Raw genomic sequence first — 19,599 nt, forward strand, 5'->3', positions numbered from 1 at the left:
TTTTGATTTTTTTTTTCTTTTTTTTTTTTTTGGAACAACCTACTTTTTCTAAACGTCTTATGCCATTTGTCTGTTTAATTAGCATAAAATGTGCTTTGTATCATATAGAGATGCTTGTTTAATTGTTTGTAACATGCGAGTGAATACGTTTTTGGGTGTGGCCCATAATCAACCTCTTGATGCTTGTCTGTAGAACAAATTTTTAAGGGCTGTCGATTTAACGTGATTAATTATATGAAAAATAACGAGTTAAAACCCCCCGCAATTAATCATGCCCCCGTCCCTGAACTACATTCTGTAAAGAACCTGTTTTTATGAATTTGTGACAGTAGGGGGCAGTCAGCACTCCAGCTGTTCAGGCAACATGCCTCATCAAACTAACAAGCAGGCAGCAAAGCCTTCGACAGATGCGCTTTTACACTCAAAGACAGCTGGACGGAGCACAGCAGAATGCAGGATTCTTGAGACATGTTTTTCTTAACACAACCTCCTAAAAACACAGCGCTCATGACTAGAGACGCTGAAAACTAGCGAGACATGTCGCAGCTAAAGGGAGACAAAAACGTCCGTCTGACACACAATATAGGCCTGATCAGCAATTAAAAATAGCTCAAACGGAAGCCAATACTAGGGTTAATTGTTTGTCAGGAGCATCCCTAGTTGTTACACATCTGGTTGATTTGACATGGAATAATCCAATATAGTTCACGGGTCAAATGGACAAATTTTATATTGCATTTATAGTACTTTTGTTTTTTTTGGACACTATACTGTATGCTTCTGACATTCTGCTAAACTTCTGTTGTGTTCCATCACCAGAAGAACACCATACGGGTTTGGAATGACATGAAGGTGAGTAAATGATGACAGAATTGCCATTTTTAGCTGAACTATCCCTTTAAGATGAAAATAAATAGCTTACCCTAATGATGGAGTTCATTTCAGGAGGGGTGACCTGTTTGGCTCGATCTATCGCCCCCAGGACCTGCTGTTGGTGCTACACACACACACACACACACACACACACACACACACACATACACTCTTATTAACATCTTTACACGTTTTACAACACAGGTTCTAAGCAGAAAGTACCACATCCAAAACAAACAAAACCATCTTCAGAGCACAAACCAATGGAACATTTATTGCATCAATCTAATGATGTCATTATAGAGTTTAGTGTATCTTTAAATAAATAAAATCACAGAGTCAGACCTCTTGAGACAGGTAGGGCAACACCTGAGCACAGATTCCATTCAATCTCTTCACAATCTCCGCCTGCAGACAAAACACACATATCTCTTGGGTTTACCTGCAATGAGACAGCTGGGAATGCTCTTGCAGTTTGCTGATTTAGCACAAAAGCACATGAACAAAGACATGTATGCTGACAGTGTTTGATGGAAGGCAGCGACTAAATTTAGGATGCTGCATAAGCACAAAATAAGCATATAACTAGGATGCATAAACGCTGCATAAAATCTGGGTCTGCAGAATAATAATTAAAAAAAAAAAAATTGCCAAAGTTCTACATATTCCTAACCCTATTCATTTATTAAATATTATATCTAATTTGACAACGCATTGAGCTAACAATAAGAGCATAGTACTTTCAGCTCTGTTTAACATAGAGTGGGGTCTAAAACTCAGACCAAATTGCTTCTTGCTTCTCAGCATTTGCGTAATTTAATATATATATATATATATATAATTTATTTAATTACAAATTACGATATAAACAAAGGGTCATTTTGTGGCACCTCATCTAGAGGTCCCTGGCTTTTTCTTTTCTTTTCTGGTGAAAAATACACAAATGATGATGAAAGCGAAAATATTTAATACCATGGATCAATGTTTAATAATTAATCCATTATTTTGTGGGGGGTGGGGGGGGTATGAAGCTAGTTTTGGACAAATGGCTTCATACCATGTAATACACAACTGGATTTTAAACCACTGAAAACGTGTGTAAATTTAACAATTTATGGTGACACATTGAGAGCCCCATACATGATCCCAAAGAAGATCCCAAAAGGAAAGTTTCCTCTGAACCAGGGAAAAAAAGGATATTAAGATTTCTTTAATAATTCTGGACTTATAGGCACTCAGACTTTGGTAAAACAACACAAAAAGTGCTTTTCCCCATTTTTGGACTCGCATCATTGGCATATGATGCAACATGGGGTGCTGAAGTTAAAGGGGTCATGTCATAGATTTTTATTTTATTTTCTTCCTTGAGGTCCACTTATGTTAGTAAAAAAACTGTCATAATGTAGTATTACATGACCTTTTTCTACCCTGTGTTTAGCCCTTTCTGCCCATTGTTCTGATTGGCTAACATTTTTGCAGAGCGAACACCCTCCCCACCATTACAAGTGTGGAACTGTATTTCCAAAAATGAAAACATGCAATTGATTTACAAAATCCACTAAAAGCACTCAGTCCAGATAATCATTTATAGCTGTATGTGTGATGTGAATAACTGAACAAAGTCGGCATACTGTGGCATCCCAATACATATATTATCAGGCATACAAGATTTGGTGATAAAATAATGCTATGTAAAGCTGACAACAGGGTAAATAGTCCAGAATAACACAAGCTGTGAATGTGATGGGTTAAAAAGTGTAATAAGAGACGTTGGGCTCGCAGGTTTCCTGTCTCTCCCCGCATTAATAAGCTTCCCATGTCGACAAATATGAGATGTTCGCCTGGTGGGGATTCCCTCACGTGATCGATTTGCCAGTCGAACGGGGAGAGGGTATACCAGGGTATACCTGGATTGAACAGCCGCTTAATCACGGAACAAAGAACATCCTGACACGTTCATTTCGGCCAAAATACAGGACCTCCTTACGAACACAAGACAGTTAAGACAGCTGGCAGCCTTACTAGCATATACTTCACTGTTTTTTGTCGCAGTCCGCACTCTTCTAATGTAATAAATCATTTAAATGTTAAATCGATACTTTGTGAGGAATTATGTATTTCTTTGGTGAGTAACCGTGTAATAGGCACGATCCGCTCCGCATTGGAGTTCTGATCATGGGTTACTATGCATTCAAAATGGCTGACTACATAATTCATAAAAAAAAACTCCGGCAAATTAAACATTCGAATTACATTCGTTACTCACCAGCATTCCTGTTAGGGATGGGCATTTTGGTCATTTTGCGTACTCGAGTACTCAAAGTAATTACTCGAGTACTAGTCAAGTACAAAGACATGTACATATGTACATAAATGTTATACATCTTTAGCTGCACTGCATGTCATTGTTTCAGTGTCTATTCATTATTATAGGCTGTTATAATGCAGTCTGTTACAATAAGTAGAGGGCATAATCAAAATATAATGCATGATATTTTGTCATTATGTAAAGGCTCGCTGGCCAATTCATTGAAACAATGCTTAGAACACGCGTCTGTTCTTCTTCAAGTTACCGTAATAGGCTCAGTAGGTGTGCACCACTGTTTCCGAACCGTGTATCTGCAAACCGCGGTTGGCGTGACTGCAGACGCCATAACCATCTCGTTTTAAAATAAAACAGTGTTAAGTTGAAAATCGTTTTGAAGACCCTGCGTTCTGTTACATTCAACTCTGCTTCATCTAGATGTTTGAAAAAAAGAGCTCGCCTTGTGTGCGCACACGCTTCTCAAGTTTAGGGCACTGTCTTTGCCCCGGACAGAATGTCACGCTGCGCTCTGATCAAGTTTGTTGCTGTGATGATTCATGCTTCCTCCCATTTAACTCGCATACTGGTATCATACAGATGTTCAAACCACATTGGATTATACTTTCTTTTGATTATCAAAACCTGTAGAACAAATGCTAGCATTGCAGCATTGTTTATCAGTTTGGTTGTTATGAGACGTCTCTGTTGACAATCAAGGTACCGCTGAAAATCTTAAAAAAGGCCCCTCTTTGTCACGTCTGTGTATAGTGTTTCATGATCGATCGTTGCTGGCACTTCCAAGCACTCGTACCCATCAGTAATTCATGTCGTGTCCAATATAGTTGGCACTGCTCCATCTTTCAATACAGGTTTCTTTGCAAAGCCTGAATCATGGTTCTCAAAAGAATCCATAGAGAAAATGTGCCAAAAAATATATAATAATTCCACATTGACACTTGTTTGAAAAAGTCACTCATTCCTAACGTTGGGATCCTTTAGAAGGCTATGCAGAGACGCAGTTTGTTCACCACCAGGAACACGATAACATCTGGGTATGTTACTCCACATCTTAATGTTTTCGTTGGTTAAAAGCAAACTACAGTAAAAATAGTGCAACTTCCAGTGCTGGCATCCCTCATCCACTCTCTCTCTCTCTCTCTCTGATTTCACCACAAAAATTACGTATGTTGTTGAGGCAGGGCTATTCAAAAGACTCCTATCTTCTACGTCACAAGGGGGGAGACTTCAAAATTAGTCGTTTTTGCAGGGTGGAAATAATAAATGCTCTTTTTATGCTGGAGAGGAATTTTTGAATGATAAAACTTACAATGTTTTTATAGTACAATGACCTCTTATATGTAAAAAAAAAAAACTAAGGAAAATAATTGAACTAATTGGTGACCGCTGGTATATAGGATAATAAATTACAGCCCCTGTATCGACTTGTCATTACATCTTTTAAAATCCTAAAATGTTCTTATTATTTCCTAGTTTAAATTAGATATAGATTTCTGTGTTTAAATGCAGAATTGTGTTGATTTCGGTAACAATTTACAATAAGGTTTCATTCGTTAACATTAGTTAATGCATTAGGTATCATGAACAAACAATTAACAACATAATTGTTTAATCATTTATTAATCTTTGTTGATGTTAGTTAATAGCGCAATTGTTAATTTTTAGCTCATGTTAACTAATGTCGTTAACTAATGTTAACAAATGGAACCTTACGGTAAAGTGTTACCTTGATTTCTTCCACAATCAGTGCAGGAAAATATGATTAAGTTATGCAGACTTCATGAGGGCCTACAGTAGAGAGAGCCACAAAGAGGAGAGAGACAATAATCTGACAAAATATTCTGATTCTTACCTGTTTGTGCATTTCAATGTTGAGTCCATATGACATCTCATAATACTGCAGTCAGAGAAACAGGAAAGAGGAGCACAGGTGAGATTACAGTTTATAAGGGGGGAGGGGAGTTTTTGAGATTTGCTCAGGGCTAAACCAGCTGATTTTTCTGATCAGAGACACGGGCGGTCTGGCTCAGACACAGCTGTTACAGATACTCATTCATATTGATTCCACAGCAAGAGATCAATACTCTGTGTCATGACTATGATTCAACTGATCAGTGAAATGCTTGTGTGTGAATTACTGCAGACACTCAAGGGTTACAGGTGGAAAGAGAAGAGAGATAGACAGAAATGATGAAAGACAGAAAGAAATCAATAAAACAAAAGTATGAATGCACGAACAAAAGAATGCACAAAATACACATATTAGAACCAAACAGACGGCTAAAGTCTAAACAAAGGAAAGAATTTAATGAACGAAGTATAAAAAAATAAATTAAAACAAAATACAAAACATGAACGAAAAAAAGCTAACAAATAAATTGTGCAAACAAAATTAAAGAATGAACAAATGAATGAAATAAAGAAAGGAAGATTTGACAAATTAAAGTTATTACATTCAATGGGCATACAAAATATGTAAAAAATTTTCAAGATAAAAAAGAAAAGAAAAGCAGCAAATGTGCAGTGAAACGTGGCTAGGACAAGACCTAAAAAATATATATGTTATAGAAATCTACAGTATATTGTAACAAGAGGCTGAAAGGTCTATGAGCAAGTGTGGTTTGACCACACTGTTCAATCAAGTTATGTTTTAGAAAGTATACATAGCAAAGAGTGCACTGGTCATGGTATATTACTCATCTAAACACAGGTATGATGCTCTGGCACTGTTTTAATCCTTAGAAATGCAACTGTAATCTTTATACTCACCATAATATAATGCCGCTGCATTTCAGATTTTTCACTGGCCAGTTTATCACATTCCAACTTTAAACTAAGAGAGAAAGTGAGAGATTGAGATAGATGAACAGACAGAGAGAGAGAGAAGCAAAATTAGTTGGTTTTCAGTTTCCGATGCCATTGTATAAAAACCCTAATCACAAGCATATTTGTCGTATGTACCAAGATTAATTTATTCTGCATTCAAATGTGTCCAATAATATGAGGGTTATCAAGATAAAGTGATGTCATGTAATCTCGACATGAGGGGGCAGCACACTTATTATGTAGAATTAGAGCTACGGTTCTGGATAAATTGAGAATTAAGGTTTTTTTATTTTATTTTTTTGCTTAGAATAAAGATTACGATTCTTTTACGATTCTGAAGAGAAAAAAAATGTATTTCAGTGATTTACAAAACCTGAGCATTAGGCTACTAAACAAAGTAACATGTAATTTAATAAAGGCTCTGAAAAAAATGTTCTTCGCGTCAGTCAATTTGAAAAATGGAAAAAAAAAAAAAAAAAAAGCAGGAAATGTAAGTTGTAAATCAATAACATGCATCAAAAAGTCTAAAATCCACAAGAGGGCGCAACTTGTACATTATAAACCAAACAGCAAGGCGTTAAACTAAAGAGCATACAAAAAGATTTAGCCTGTTTGTATTCTAACTTGCCAAAGTGAAATAAAAAGTAAAATGAGAGGGAAAAAAGCTTCATAAACAGTTCTGTTAACTTGGTGTTGCACTGGTAAATAAGCAAATATGCTTAAAAAAAAAAAAAAAAAAAAAAAAAAAACCTTAAAATAAAACTGTTTCTTTTGTAAATGTTGTTTCAAGCTTTTAAAGTAATTATTCAAAACCCAGTAATTAAATAGAGAACAGAGTAAACAGTGCTTTAAGCAATTAAAAATGTTTATATTTATATAAAAATACTGCCGGTATTGTTTTAGCATTGCTAGCTATTAAAATATAAAACTGAGCAGAGATTTCGTGGCACCCATAGCCAGTCCTTGCAGCACCTTGCAGTTTGCACTGCGCTAGGCTAACTTCTATGGCAGTTGCGTTTCCTAGTGTATTCAGCATCTCGTGCAGTAGCGCTGTTTTTTAGACGCCATATCAAGTTAAAAAGAACTTAATTTAAAAACGCGTCATGAAGCGAATCTCATTGTATTTGACCGCCTCATAAAGGCATGCCACTGGAACGTTAACATACATAGCTCAATCGATGTCATTTAGGAATAAGATCCCGTGGGTGTCTGAATCGAGATCTTTTAATGATTAATCATGCAGCTCTATGTAGAATAAATCAGCTTTTTCTAGAATACTGATATTACTGGGGTTTTTGCATGTGAATGTAAATCATTTTAAACATAACTGTCAAAAGTGCAACTAATTTTCTACGTGTACAACGTCAGTGGAAATGTTTATGCAAAATTTGACGTGTGCTAGAACACTGCGATAATTAACATGAACGGTTATGTAATTGCGGACATTTCAGAACACAATGAAAGAAACCAAAGACCAAAATTAACACTCAATAAGCGCCAAATGTGGGTAAAAATTTGCTTGCCGAGTTACTCGTGACCAGTGTGTCAAAAAGAATGACAGTTTGAAAAAAAAAAAAAAAAATGGCTGGTGAGAATTATTTATGGATAGTAAATTGTATCATCATTAATACATATTGTATATTCACGGAGACTGAGAATGTAAACAAAAAAATATAAGTATGGCTGAAGGAAAATCTGAAGTGTGAAATACTGTATTTTAAGCCGTGTTTCAATGATCTGATCTGAAACGAGTGTATATTTAAATAAATAAATTCACAAGGTCAAACATCAAATAAAGTGTTGTTTTGGCGCTTTCAATATACACAGCGTGAACAGAATTTACAAGTAACTCCTTTTTGTTTTTATTAGCATTTTCCACACTGTCCCCAATTTTTAGGAATTGTACATTGTAGGCTGTACATCAGTTTTCAAACATTTAATGTTTATTTTATTTTTTTATTTGTGAATCTATTTAACTGTTCATTTAGTCTGTTAAATGTTCCTTACAAAGTTCTTTGTGATAGTTTAATAAAAAAAAATGCAAATTTGGTGTTTGAAAAAGCAATTCAACCTAAAAAACAAAGTTTCAACCAGTTTTGTAATGTAATACAATAATGTGATGGTAAATGGTCTGCACTTATATAGCACTTTTTTTAACCTTAGCAGTTCCAAAGCACTTTACACTGTGACTCATTCACCCATTCACACACACACACACACACACTCACACACCAATGACGGCAGAGCTGCCATGCAAGACGCTAGCCTGCCACTGGGAGCAACTTGGGGTTCAGTGTCTTGGACACTTCGGCATGTGGAGTCATGTGGGCTGGGAATCGAACCGCTAACCCTGCAATTAGTGGACAATCCGCTCTACCACCTGAGCCACAGCTGCCCCCTGATAATACCATATACTGCGACAATAGCTTCAGCAATTATCATGGTGTGAAAATTTGATACAGGCACATGCCTATTTTAAGTCTTGAAAAAAAAAAAAAACACAAATGGAAAGTGACAAATGGGCAGTACACCCACAGTATTCATGTATGTCAGCTCACATATTTAAATTTTTCAACAAACAAAAAACAGACACACTTCATCTAGTCTGTCTGTTGATTTCCAGTTCACCTCAATTCTCTCTCTCTCTTCTGACAGAGAAAATCTAAGGGAATTCTACAACATTATCTCACAATGACAACCAGTCTCCCGTCTGGACCATTTTACGGTGGCACACGACTGACTAGCAGTGGAGTTAAGCCAATGTAACGAGAAAAAAAAAAATGCATGACCATCTCTTTCATATAATATGTTATCCTCCGAAATTACTTAAAAAATACCCCAACAGTGTGATCGGGACACTGACGCAAAATGCACAGCCATTCATTTGTGATAATGACTACCTGACTGGATATTATGCTGCTTGTTAATGATAAATCCAGTTCAGATGGTTTGAAATTGTAGCGTAAATTTAGTATAAATTTAAGTGCGAACTTATTGATGAATCACGATTTGTGCGTGAAAGCGTTTGCCTGCAGGTTTAACGCACAGATACTTGCGCATTCATCGTTAGCGACTGAGGCCCACTATCTAAAGCGCCACAGAGCCATCCGGTGATCTGAAAACAGTCAGATATCTGAAAATATCAACACACTCATCTGTTTATCCTACTCTGTTTCCCTCTACCTTCCTGTGTGCTGTTTCTCTGATGTGTCCAATGACATGATCGCTCTTATCTCTGCTGCGGACAGATCATGACAGACAGGAAGCCGTTTTTCCAGGAGGAGCGGTGTTCACACCATCCTCACTGTCCCAAAGAGGAACTCACATGGGCAGAGGGTTTTATTTTTAGTGGTGTGGAGTGAACGTGTGGAGGAGTGAAGAGTCCTTTGAAGTGATTCTCAAAACTGGAGCACAGACAAACACGATAGATAGTGTTGTGTGTGCCCAAAAATATCCCAAACCTGTGTGTCTTTCTTTCTTCCATGGAACACACAAAAAAAAAAGTTTAGCAGAATGTCCCTGCAACTCTTTTCCATAAAATGAAAGCAAGCTGGCATTTTGAATATATCTGAACTAGGGCTGTAAATCGATAAATTTTTAATCGAATTAAAAACATATGGCAATTAATTCATCGTTCATATAAATATTTGCTGAGAAAGCCCCTTAAATAAAAAATAATTCAATTTATAATGATCAAATAATTATAAATAGTAATCATTATAAATATAATACATACTTCAAAGATAATAATTCAGATAATTAAAATCCATGACATAACTGTGGCAGACGAGTAAAGCACTGATATCACAAAAAGTGGCTTTTGAAGGCAATATATTTATTTCCATATTAGTATTTTATTTATTTTTTGGATTTTTCCTCTTTTTCACCCAATTTGGAATGCCCAATTCCCAGTGTGCTTTTAAGTCGCGTAGTGATTCGCCTCAGTCCGGGTGGCGGAGGATGAATCCCAGCTGCCTCCGCGTCTGAGACAGTCTTATCACGTGGCTTGTTGAGCGCGTTGCCACGGAGACATAGTGCGTGTGGAGGCTTCACGCCATCCACCGCAGCAACCACACCCAACTCACCACGTGCCCCACCGAGAACGAACCACATTATAGCGATCACGAGGAGGTTACCCCATGTGACTCTACCCTCCCTAGCAACCGGGCCAATTTGGTTGCATAGGAGACCTGGCTGGAGTCACTCAGCACGCCCTAGGATTCAAACTAGCGAACTCCAGGGGTGGTAGCCAGCGTGTTTACCACTGAGCTACCCAGGGCCCTATTTCCATATTATTGATAATCATTGACATACAGTCCACATCAATCCAGTTTGCAATTGAATTTGTAAATCAATCCGAGATAGATTTATTGTAAGGGCTTTCCTAAGGACACGTCACTGTACACATGCACCAGACAGAAGCTTTTAAAGTGCTTTGGTTGCGTTGCGTCATAAACGCAGCTTTTTTTTTAGGTCGCTGTGTCAAGTTAAACAGTTTGAAACGTAGAAAAACACGTCTTAAGATTCCTGCATTCGGAATTGTGCTCAGTCCAGCTGTTTTTGAATGCAAGACTGCATTCTTGTGCTTTCGATGGTGTCAAGCTAGTCTAAGTGTGGTTTGTTCTCTGTACAGCTGCACGTTCCCTTTATAGCTGGAGTTTCACTTACTGCCCCCTGCTGAAAACAATTGGTACTTCAAGCTTGAATTGCTCTGATGGTAGGAATACTCCTTATTACGGTTCGGGGACATGATTGGGTTAATTTAACTCTTTATTTTTATATAATTAATCTCACCAAATTAACGTGTTAAATTGACAGCCCTAATACGAATGAAAATTAGATTTGAGAGCTGCACCGGAGGGTAAGATTTTCAGGTTATAACGGATTTTGGGCCGTTCCTCATACAAAGTTATTGTATGGCTTCAAAAGAATCTGACTATAGTGCACAAATTGTATGGCCACTTTTATGTAGCTTTTTGTATCCTTTTTGGAGCTTAACAGCATCCCCCATTCACTTTCATTATTTGGGAAAGAGCTGCATGAACAGTCTGCATAATATCTCCTTTTGTCTTCCAGGAAAATAAGTAATGCATGTTTGGAGCAATATGAGGTTGAGGGTTTTCATTTTGGGGGTTAACTATATCTATAACAGTCTACAAATGGTACACATTTTGTTTTTTGGAATGTTCTGGGTACGTGCCTCCGAACACTTTTGTCCGTCTGTGTTGTGTACCTGTGATATTGTGCCTGCAGGAACTGAAACTCGTCCTTGATGCGATCACAAGAGTCTGATGTGGTGAATTTGAGCTGCTGTGTCGACTGAGACGACACCTGTAAAACAACCAATAAAATGAGAGATTAGATTTGACATTGATAAACTGTGGTTGGTCACATTACATGACAACAAAGTCCCATTCAGGGCAAGTCAGTCCGCTTTGGAACAATGCCGAGCAGCTATTTCCATGGACATAAGTGGCATAAAAAGAATTAGTGTTTGACTGTGCTTCCTTTTTAATTTATTTTATGCTTTTATACCTGCTGCTTTTTTGTCCTTTCCTAGTTTACACTTTTTTGTTTGTGTCATCTTGGACTTACATTGACACCAAGCGGTTGGATGCAGCATAATTCAAAATCAAATTCAGTTAAAGATTTAAAAATCAGTAAAAAAAAGTTACAATTTAATATTCACCATCAGCTTGATTAATTTAATCCAAGAGTGAAAGTGTCCAATAACAGGGGGTTTGCTGGGATTAAGCGAGAAGTATTCGGCTGGTTAGTAGTACTACTCATGGTAGCCCCCATGAGCGGACCCTCTCCATGTAGAATATATCTTCATCTCATGTGAGTGCTCATGATTTTATAAATATATTTCAAAATACAATTTATTTCTTTAGAAGTCAAACTTTTTTTTAAAAGGGGAAAAAAATTGCTCAGTGCACCTTTAATGCAAGTTTGTACACTTGCATGTATTCTTTTATAGTATACTACCCTGACAATAATTTATCAATGTATTATGCGGGTATCTGGAATACTCTGTTCTTAATGGCGCCATCTAGCGTTCTGATATCTCCGAGTAACAACCGCGTACCCATATAGCAGACCGCTCATCCGGGTATTACGAATTTGTGAGACATCTCTCCTGCTTCTCGGCTCACTGTGCAATCTGTAGACGTAAGCTAATAAATCATTTAAACTCAAATCAATGTTGCATTTGCATTTATTAATTGTTTTGCAAGTAGTCTTGTAATAAGCTGCAAATGAGCAGTCAGATGGTCATTATTATAAACACCAACAGAACTCCGACACAATCTGTGTGTATTTCAGCTGATGAGCAATTTCTTTACATAATTATATAATTTCAATGTAAATCAATTTCATTCAGTTTCATGTCTATTTATTTGTTTATTTGGTAAGTAGTCTTGTAAGGTTGGGCATACATGGTGCGAGTTCTGACTCTGATAATCGTACAGATGCAGTGATACATGACATGATTTTACAACCTGGCGAATTCCAAAATTGAAGGAATTTTCACGCTATTTATCATTATAAAACAAAAAGCCAGAGGAGATTGCTTTAATTCCTTGCAGCTTGCGCTTTAGCAATAAAAAAGAAGACTGGCATGGCCAGGGGTTGCATTTAGCTGAAAAATCATTTACAAAAAAAGGATTATTCCAAATGCTGTCCAACATTTGACATTGACAGATTCGGATTTTGAAGGGAGTCTGTGTGATTTCATGAATGCATACATCAATCTTAACATCAGTGTTAGGGATGCTCCATTCAGGATTTTTACAGCCGATACGCATCACCAATCTTTTTGTCACATGATCGACCGATACCGATCCTTTTATCAGGATCTCTGTCATAACTGGCTATATCTAAGCTTTCTACACATTGTCACTATTAATTGCATTTTCCTCTTCCCAGTAATATCACTTTGCCTAGTTTTTGCTGACAAAAAAGTTTAAAAGGCTTATTAAAAAAAGCTTTTTTTTATTAAGACTTAAAACAAGTATTGGCTAACAAAATGTTCTCTATATTAAGATAGATAGCCCAATAAAAAATTACGCTTGGTGTCAAACTGAAGACAAACTGATAACCCCAAGGTGCAATTAAAGTTAGTGACATTTTTGGTTATTGAATCATTATTATTATTTCATATAATTATTATTCCTTATTTTATTTTTAGGATTATATTTAATATTAAATTGTGGTATCTTAATATTGTATACATTGCTGATGGCTCCGCGCACAGTATGTGTGATGTAAATTTCATCATAAAGACCAACATATACGTCAGGTGTTGCGTTGCGGATCGCTCTGCGCACAGTATGTGTGACACAAATTGCGTCATTAGCACAGCCTAACATTATTAGCTACATAATTTCAATGCAAATCAATATTGTATATCCATGTATTCATTTATTTGGTTAGTAGCCGTGTAAAAGGTGGGTAATGCGATAACGGTTGTTCACCCTGATCACACTGTCAGGGTTTATTTTGTGATAACCGGCTGACTGTACATTATCCCTTACATATCACATATAACAATATTTATAGAAATAATATAACTGTATTTAATGATAGCAAAAATAAGATGCACAAAATTGCAAAATTTAAATGAATGCTTATTTTATACAAATATTTGCTCAATACACTTAAACATTTGAAAACAAGAATTTCACATTTTTTTATTTTTTTTAAATCACTACATACTGTATAATCTTGTCAAAACTTATGTGGTACACAATAAAAGTACAAAAAGCACAGTGGCAGAAAATAAAAAAAAAAAACAACATATATAGATATATACAAATATAATAATATAAAAAAACAGAGGTTGACCGAATCGGATTTACTGCTTAATCACGTACAATAGTTGTGTTTTTTTTACTATCAACTATCGGATAAAATCAACTCCGATAGTTATTTTTGGTTTCATTTCCTCTATGGCCGGCGCTGGAGGGTTCTACAGTCTGAACTCGTTTCTACAGTATAACGGCGCCCTCTAGAGGTTAAATAAACAATCACTGACTCCGCGTGGAGTTTATTGTGCAACGTGACTAGGATATTTATAGAGATGGATTCTTTAAATACGGGTTTAAAACATCGACAGAGAAAAGCCAAGGTAATGTATATAATGCATGTTTTTATTATTGTCATGGTGCAATAAATCAGTCATTTAAGACAACCAAAGGTAGTTTGATAATTTGTTTATAACTAATCGCTGCACTGGAGAATTGCATTGCCGACGAGATGGAGGACAGGCAAATGGACATTAGCTGTTCGAATGGAGTTAGAAAAATGTTTTTTAAAAAAAGTCAAGGATGGAAACTGCTTTCCATTCCTCTTAATACGCTGCTTTGAATAAAAAAAAGTCACTTATGAATTTGTGCAGATCCGTTGAGTTTTTTCTTTCATTAATGGCAACCTTATATGAATATACTGCCTGAGTTTTTGCTCTGCTGTTATTTGCTTTAGAAGACCAAGTGCAAGCACGGTTCATTGTGTGAATGCATGCGCAAAGGAACAGTTTGAGTTTTCCCATTTATAGTTTTTTGACTATAAATTTTCCCAAACTTTTCTCCATTCTGACAAAATGAACATCTGACTAAACTTCCTAATATATCTGTATGAAATTAATTTCAGTTTCATGAGTGGGCACATTGTAATATAATACAGTGTGTTCATTTGAGGGCAAATGGACATATAATATAGACAATGCCATTCTAAAATTACCTTTAAAAAGACAAGACTTTAGTTGAGTTTATTTCTATCCCTTTTTCTCTCTCCCTTTCTTGGACATCATTTATAGATTTAATTTGACAATAAAATAACAAATATTGTCAGTAGTGATGAAGCATACAGTACAACAAACACATTTGGCCTGTTATATTTTAATATTTTAAGTAATTTCAGATGGCATAGGCTTTGAAGAAGGTAGCAGTGTGGGAGAAATATATTGAACTATCGCCATGGAATGTAATACTTAAAGTTCAGCATTATTTTACATTGAGTGGAAAGTTTTCATTCTCATTATAAAAAAAAAAAAAAAAAAAAAAAAAAAAAAAAAAGTCAGCCGATTAATTGGCTATCGGTCTGTTTTCCCACCTTAGTTATCGTATCGGCAAAACCCACTATTGGTCGACCTCTAATAAAAAATATAAATACACAATAAAAATACAGAAACCACTGTCTGTCTGCTGACGGAATTAAGACCCTCCACTGTTGCCCCTTTATGATGCTAATGAGGGACTTTGGCCTGAGTGACCCAGACATCTGCTGTGCACGCACGCACACACACTTACTTATACAGCCCTCCAGGGTCTTATCCGCTTTTTTGTCTCCAAAATAGCGACTGGTGTGTGTTGTTATAGAAGCAGAGGAAATGAGATGTTTCAGGGGGGTTGAGCGTGATGGAGACAAAAACCATCTCACAATCGGTATGTCTGTGTGTGTGTGTGTGTCAGGGGGATTAACCTCTCTCTCTGTTGGGGGTTTTGTAATGAGAGTGGGTCTTGTTAATTTGGTTGTCCTTAATAATGTCCTTAAGACCCCTGTACACCCTTACAGCACAAAACACACATAATGAACCCAGACCTCTGTGTGTGTGTGGTGCTTGAGTGCTTAGGTTTCTACACACTGCACTCAAGAGTCAGTAGTGTTAGATTTTCTAAAGGAAATGTCTCGCCAACTTGATGCTAGGATGTTGTGGGTGGTTGCTTGGCGTTGCAATGCGATTACTTGGGTGTTTTGAGTGTTTTTTAGCATCTTGCTTTGCTATGTGGTAGCTTTGGTGCCAGTGTGCACTGCAGACACAATCAACCATCATATTTTTATCAAATAGCACAATGATGACAGACATTATTGTCTTTATTTTTCTGTTATAGCACAATTTCCTGTACAGCTGCTTTGAAACTATGTTTGTTGAAAAAAGCGCTATACAAATAAAAATGACTTGACTTGTTGCTATGCAGTTGCTAAGGTGGTCTGGCTGGTTGCTTACAGTGGTTGACTGATATAGGGGTGCACCGATCTGATCCATTGATCGGTATCGTGTCCAATACTGACGTTTTTTCTAATAACAAATTTTTATTGATTTATTAGCATTTCCTAATGAAAATATCCATGTTATCCAGCCTTCTGTACACCATCTCCCCAAACGCCACCCACCCTACCCAGCTCAACGCACCACTCACGAAACGAGGGTGCAGATGACAACTTCCATCCCTTAAGAATTAACCGCCTGCCAATCATCACACCTGTCAGGCCCAACTCTCCACGTATTTATCACCCATATGCAGAACCGCAACATCCCCCAAAACACACAATCTGGGGCAAAACGTTTGACCACTTCGCATACGAACTTCTATACTTTCAACCAAAACTCTTGTATCCTAACACATCCCCAGAAAACATGGGATGTGTCCCCGTCTTCTGATTGGCATCTCCAGCAGGTGGGTGTGTCTTTAAGACCAAGCCTATACAATCTAGAAGGGGTCCAATAAAATCGATGTAAAATCTTAAATTGCATAAGGCGCACCCTTGCATCTCTAGATGCAGACTTGATGTTTTTTAAAATCCCAGCCCACACCCCATCCTCCAACACCAAATTAAAATCTTTCTCCCATAATCTCTTAATAGAAGTTAAAGCTCCATCCCCCAAACTCTGAATTAGCAAAGTGTAATACACTGACGCTCATGTCCTTTACCAAAAGCAGCAAGCACCTCTCCCAAAGTATCTTCCGCTCTAAGGGGTGTACACTACTCCCAAAAATAGTACAGAACAGGTGGTGCAACTGTAAATACCTAAAAAACTGAGATCTGGGAATCGCAAAATGTTGAGTCAAATTATCAAAGGATCTCAACACTCCATTCTCATATAGACCACCGAGTGCAGCAACCCCCCTGACAATCCACTCTGACCAGCAGAAGGGAGACTTATCGATACATCATTTTTGGTTCAACCATATGCTCGAAGCAGCATTCAAATAAATGTCCGAATTAAACACTCTGGACACTTTTGTCCATACCGAGTTCAAATGCAAGATGACTGGGTGTAACTTAATTTCACCGGTTAATTTGAAAGACAGGCCCTGCAATGGCGAAATAGGGGCAAGAACTTCTTGTTCAATACAAAACAAAGGAGGGGCCCTTTCAGGTGGAAGCGACCAATGAGCCAAATGTCTGAGACCGAAAGCATAATAATAAAAAAAAAATCTGGGTAGGCCTTGTCCATTTGTCAATCGGCCTATGTAATTTGTTGAAGTGCAATCTGGGACACTTTCCATTCCAAATGAAGGACTTCACTATACTTTCAAATTGCTTAAAATAAGAGAGGGGGACATCTATAGGGAGTGACTGTAGCAGGTAGTTGAATTTTGTAATAATTCATTTTAATAACATTAACCTTCCCCATCATCGATAAATGTAGTGAATCCCACCTGTCCACATCGCTCGAAAATCTTTTTATTAGAGGGTCAAAATTAACTAAGTCAGACAAATTTGGTGGAAATAAAATACCGAAATATTTAATGCCCTGTTTGGCCACTGGAAAGTGCCCGGCTGGAAAGCCACTACTGGACAGTATGCTGTCAGAGCCAAAGCTTCGGATTTAGATCAATTGACTTTGTATCCTGAGAACTTGGAGAAGGAATTAATAATTCTGTGGAGGCAAGGCATAGATCTAGAAGGGTCGAAGACAAATAATAAAATATCATCTACATAAAGCAAAAGCTTATGCCTCTCCCAATCACCCCTGGAAAATCATCCTCTTATCGCGGCTGCTAATGGTTCCAGGGCAAGACAGAACAATAATAGGGAAAGAGGGCAACCCTGCCGGGTGCCCCTATTCAGAGTAAAATATTCTGAAATTAATGTACTGCTTCTACAGGGTGTCTATAAAGTAACTAAATCCATCCAATAAATGTACTCCTGAACCCATACATTTCCAAAATCTTAAAAAGATAATCCCATTCAACCATATCAAATGCCTTTTAAGCATCGAGTGAGATGGCAGCGACCATTCGGAGCTACGGCCCCGAATAAACCCCACCTGATCTTTATGTATAAGAGATGTCATAACTTAATCGGTTAGCCAGAATTTTTGACAATTTTGACATCTAACTGGATCAGGGAAATTGGGCGGTAACTTTTACACTCGCTTGGAACTTTGTCCTTTTTAAGAATCAGACTGATCCGGGCTTGTGTCATGTTTGGGGGAAGCTTTCCATTCTTTAATGCTTCTGTATAAACTTCTAGCAAAAGTGGAGCCAATTCTGTTGCACAAGATCTAAAAAATTCAGCGGCAAATCCATCTGGCCCCGGAACCTTGCCTGTAGGCAGGGACTTAATTACCTCGTCAAGCTCCTCCAAGATTATCTCAGAATCAAGAGAGTTTTTTTGCTCGGTCATGAGTTTAGGGAGTTTTAATGGATCCACACATTTTCCAATATTGTCATCAGTAGATGAATATGTGGAACTATAGAGATCAAAATAGAACTCTCTACAATTCTGACGTTTTTAAACAGATCGGATATCGGTCCGAGGAGCCCAATCCAAAGCCGATACTGTGTGTTAGTCATGTTCGTTACTGTTAAGCTCCAAAATATTACATAAAAGAACCATAAAAACACCATTAATGTAGTTCACATGACTCGTGCATTTTATTCAAAGCCACTTGAAGACGTGCGATAGCTCTGTGAATCACAAAAGGCTGTTTAATAAGTAAATATATAAAATGCGCACACAGCGTCAATGCGTTGACACGCGGCTATTTTTAGCCTTCATGCAGTGAGCAATATTTAAGTGCTACTCACAAATAATATCTCAGATGTAGATGCTCAATAGTTCAATTCACTTATAATATGCATTTAGAACGGCACCTGAGGTGCTTTTTACCAGAATTTGAATAAGAAGTGAATTAAACTACAGTGAACTTCCCTACAAACAGACAAATACAGGACTTTCTGAAGATTTCAGAATGTCAAAATAAAAGCCAGAGGGTTTTAAAGTTAAAGGTGCACGACTGAGAAATATTGTTGTATTTAAAATTCTAAAAGTCAATTATAATAGTTATAATAATGATGATAATAATAATGTATTATTATTTGTTTCACAAATTATAACAATATTTAAGTAGAATGGGTTCCAAAAAAAGCTTTTTCTACTGAACACTTAGATTGGAATTACTGTTAATTTTGCTGCTACACTATCCAGTAGACTAGTTAACAGTAAAGTTTTTAAGCTACACATTTATATTGAAATAATGTGTAGTTAGAGGTTTGTGTTTCTTTACATATTACAGAGGACCCCCAATTAGTAATACATAATAATGTAAAGATATTCTAAACTGATTATGCAAAAAAAACAAAAAAACAAAACTGGTATCAGATCGGGATCGGCCAATACTGAGATTTCAGATATCGGAAGAAAATGTGGTATCGGTGCATCCCTAGACTGATATGGGTTTTTTTAATGGCCAATGCTGATATCAAGAGAGCAGGGTGCATGAGAGGCCAAAATAATGCCGATATATCACACAATTTAATATTAGAGTAAATTACAAATACATAAAT

General features: G+C 37.0%; 2 protein-coding genes across 4 annotated transcripts in view; both read right to left on the reverse strand.

Moving 5' to 3' along the window:
* Positions 1–19,599, reverse strand: part of LOC127440675 (ralA-binding protein 1-like) — a 289,448-nt gene that overhangs the window by 6,996 nt on the left and 262,853 nt on the right. The gene's annotated exons all lie outside the window — the stretch shown is intronic.
* LOC127440693 (TLE family member 5-like) overlaps positions 1–19,599 on the reverse strand; it is a 43,894-nt gene that overhangs the window by 4,559 nt on the left and 19,736 nt on the right. For all 3 annotated transcript variants that reach the window (XM_051697439.1, XM_051697438.1, XM_051697440.1), the window contains 5 exons: positions 11,256–11,353; positions 5,966–6,029; positions 5,049–5,093; positions 1,219–1,281; positions 923–997 (listed from right to left, as the gene is read on the reverse strand). In XM_051697439.1, coding sequence (XP_051553399.1) covers positions 923–997; positions 1,219–1,281; positions 5,049–5,093; positions 5,966–6,029; positions 11,256–11,353 — 345 coding nt within the window. The remainder of the gene's footprint in view (positions 1–922; positions 998–1,218; positions 1,282–5,048; positions 5,094–5,965; positions 6,030–11,255; positions 11,354–19,599) is intronic.

The sequence above is a fragment of the Myxocyprinus asiaticus genome, chromosome 5 (assembly GCF_019703515.2).
Source record: "Myxocyprinus asiaticus isolate MX2 ecotype Aquarium Trade chromosome 5, UBuf_Myxa_2, whole genome shotgun sequence".
In the NCBI taxonomy this organism is placed as follows: Eukaryota; Metazoa; Chordata; class Actinopteri; order Cypriniformes; family Catostomidae; genus Myxocyprinus; species Myxocyprinus asiaticus.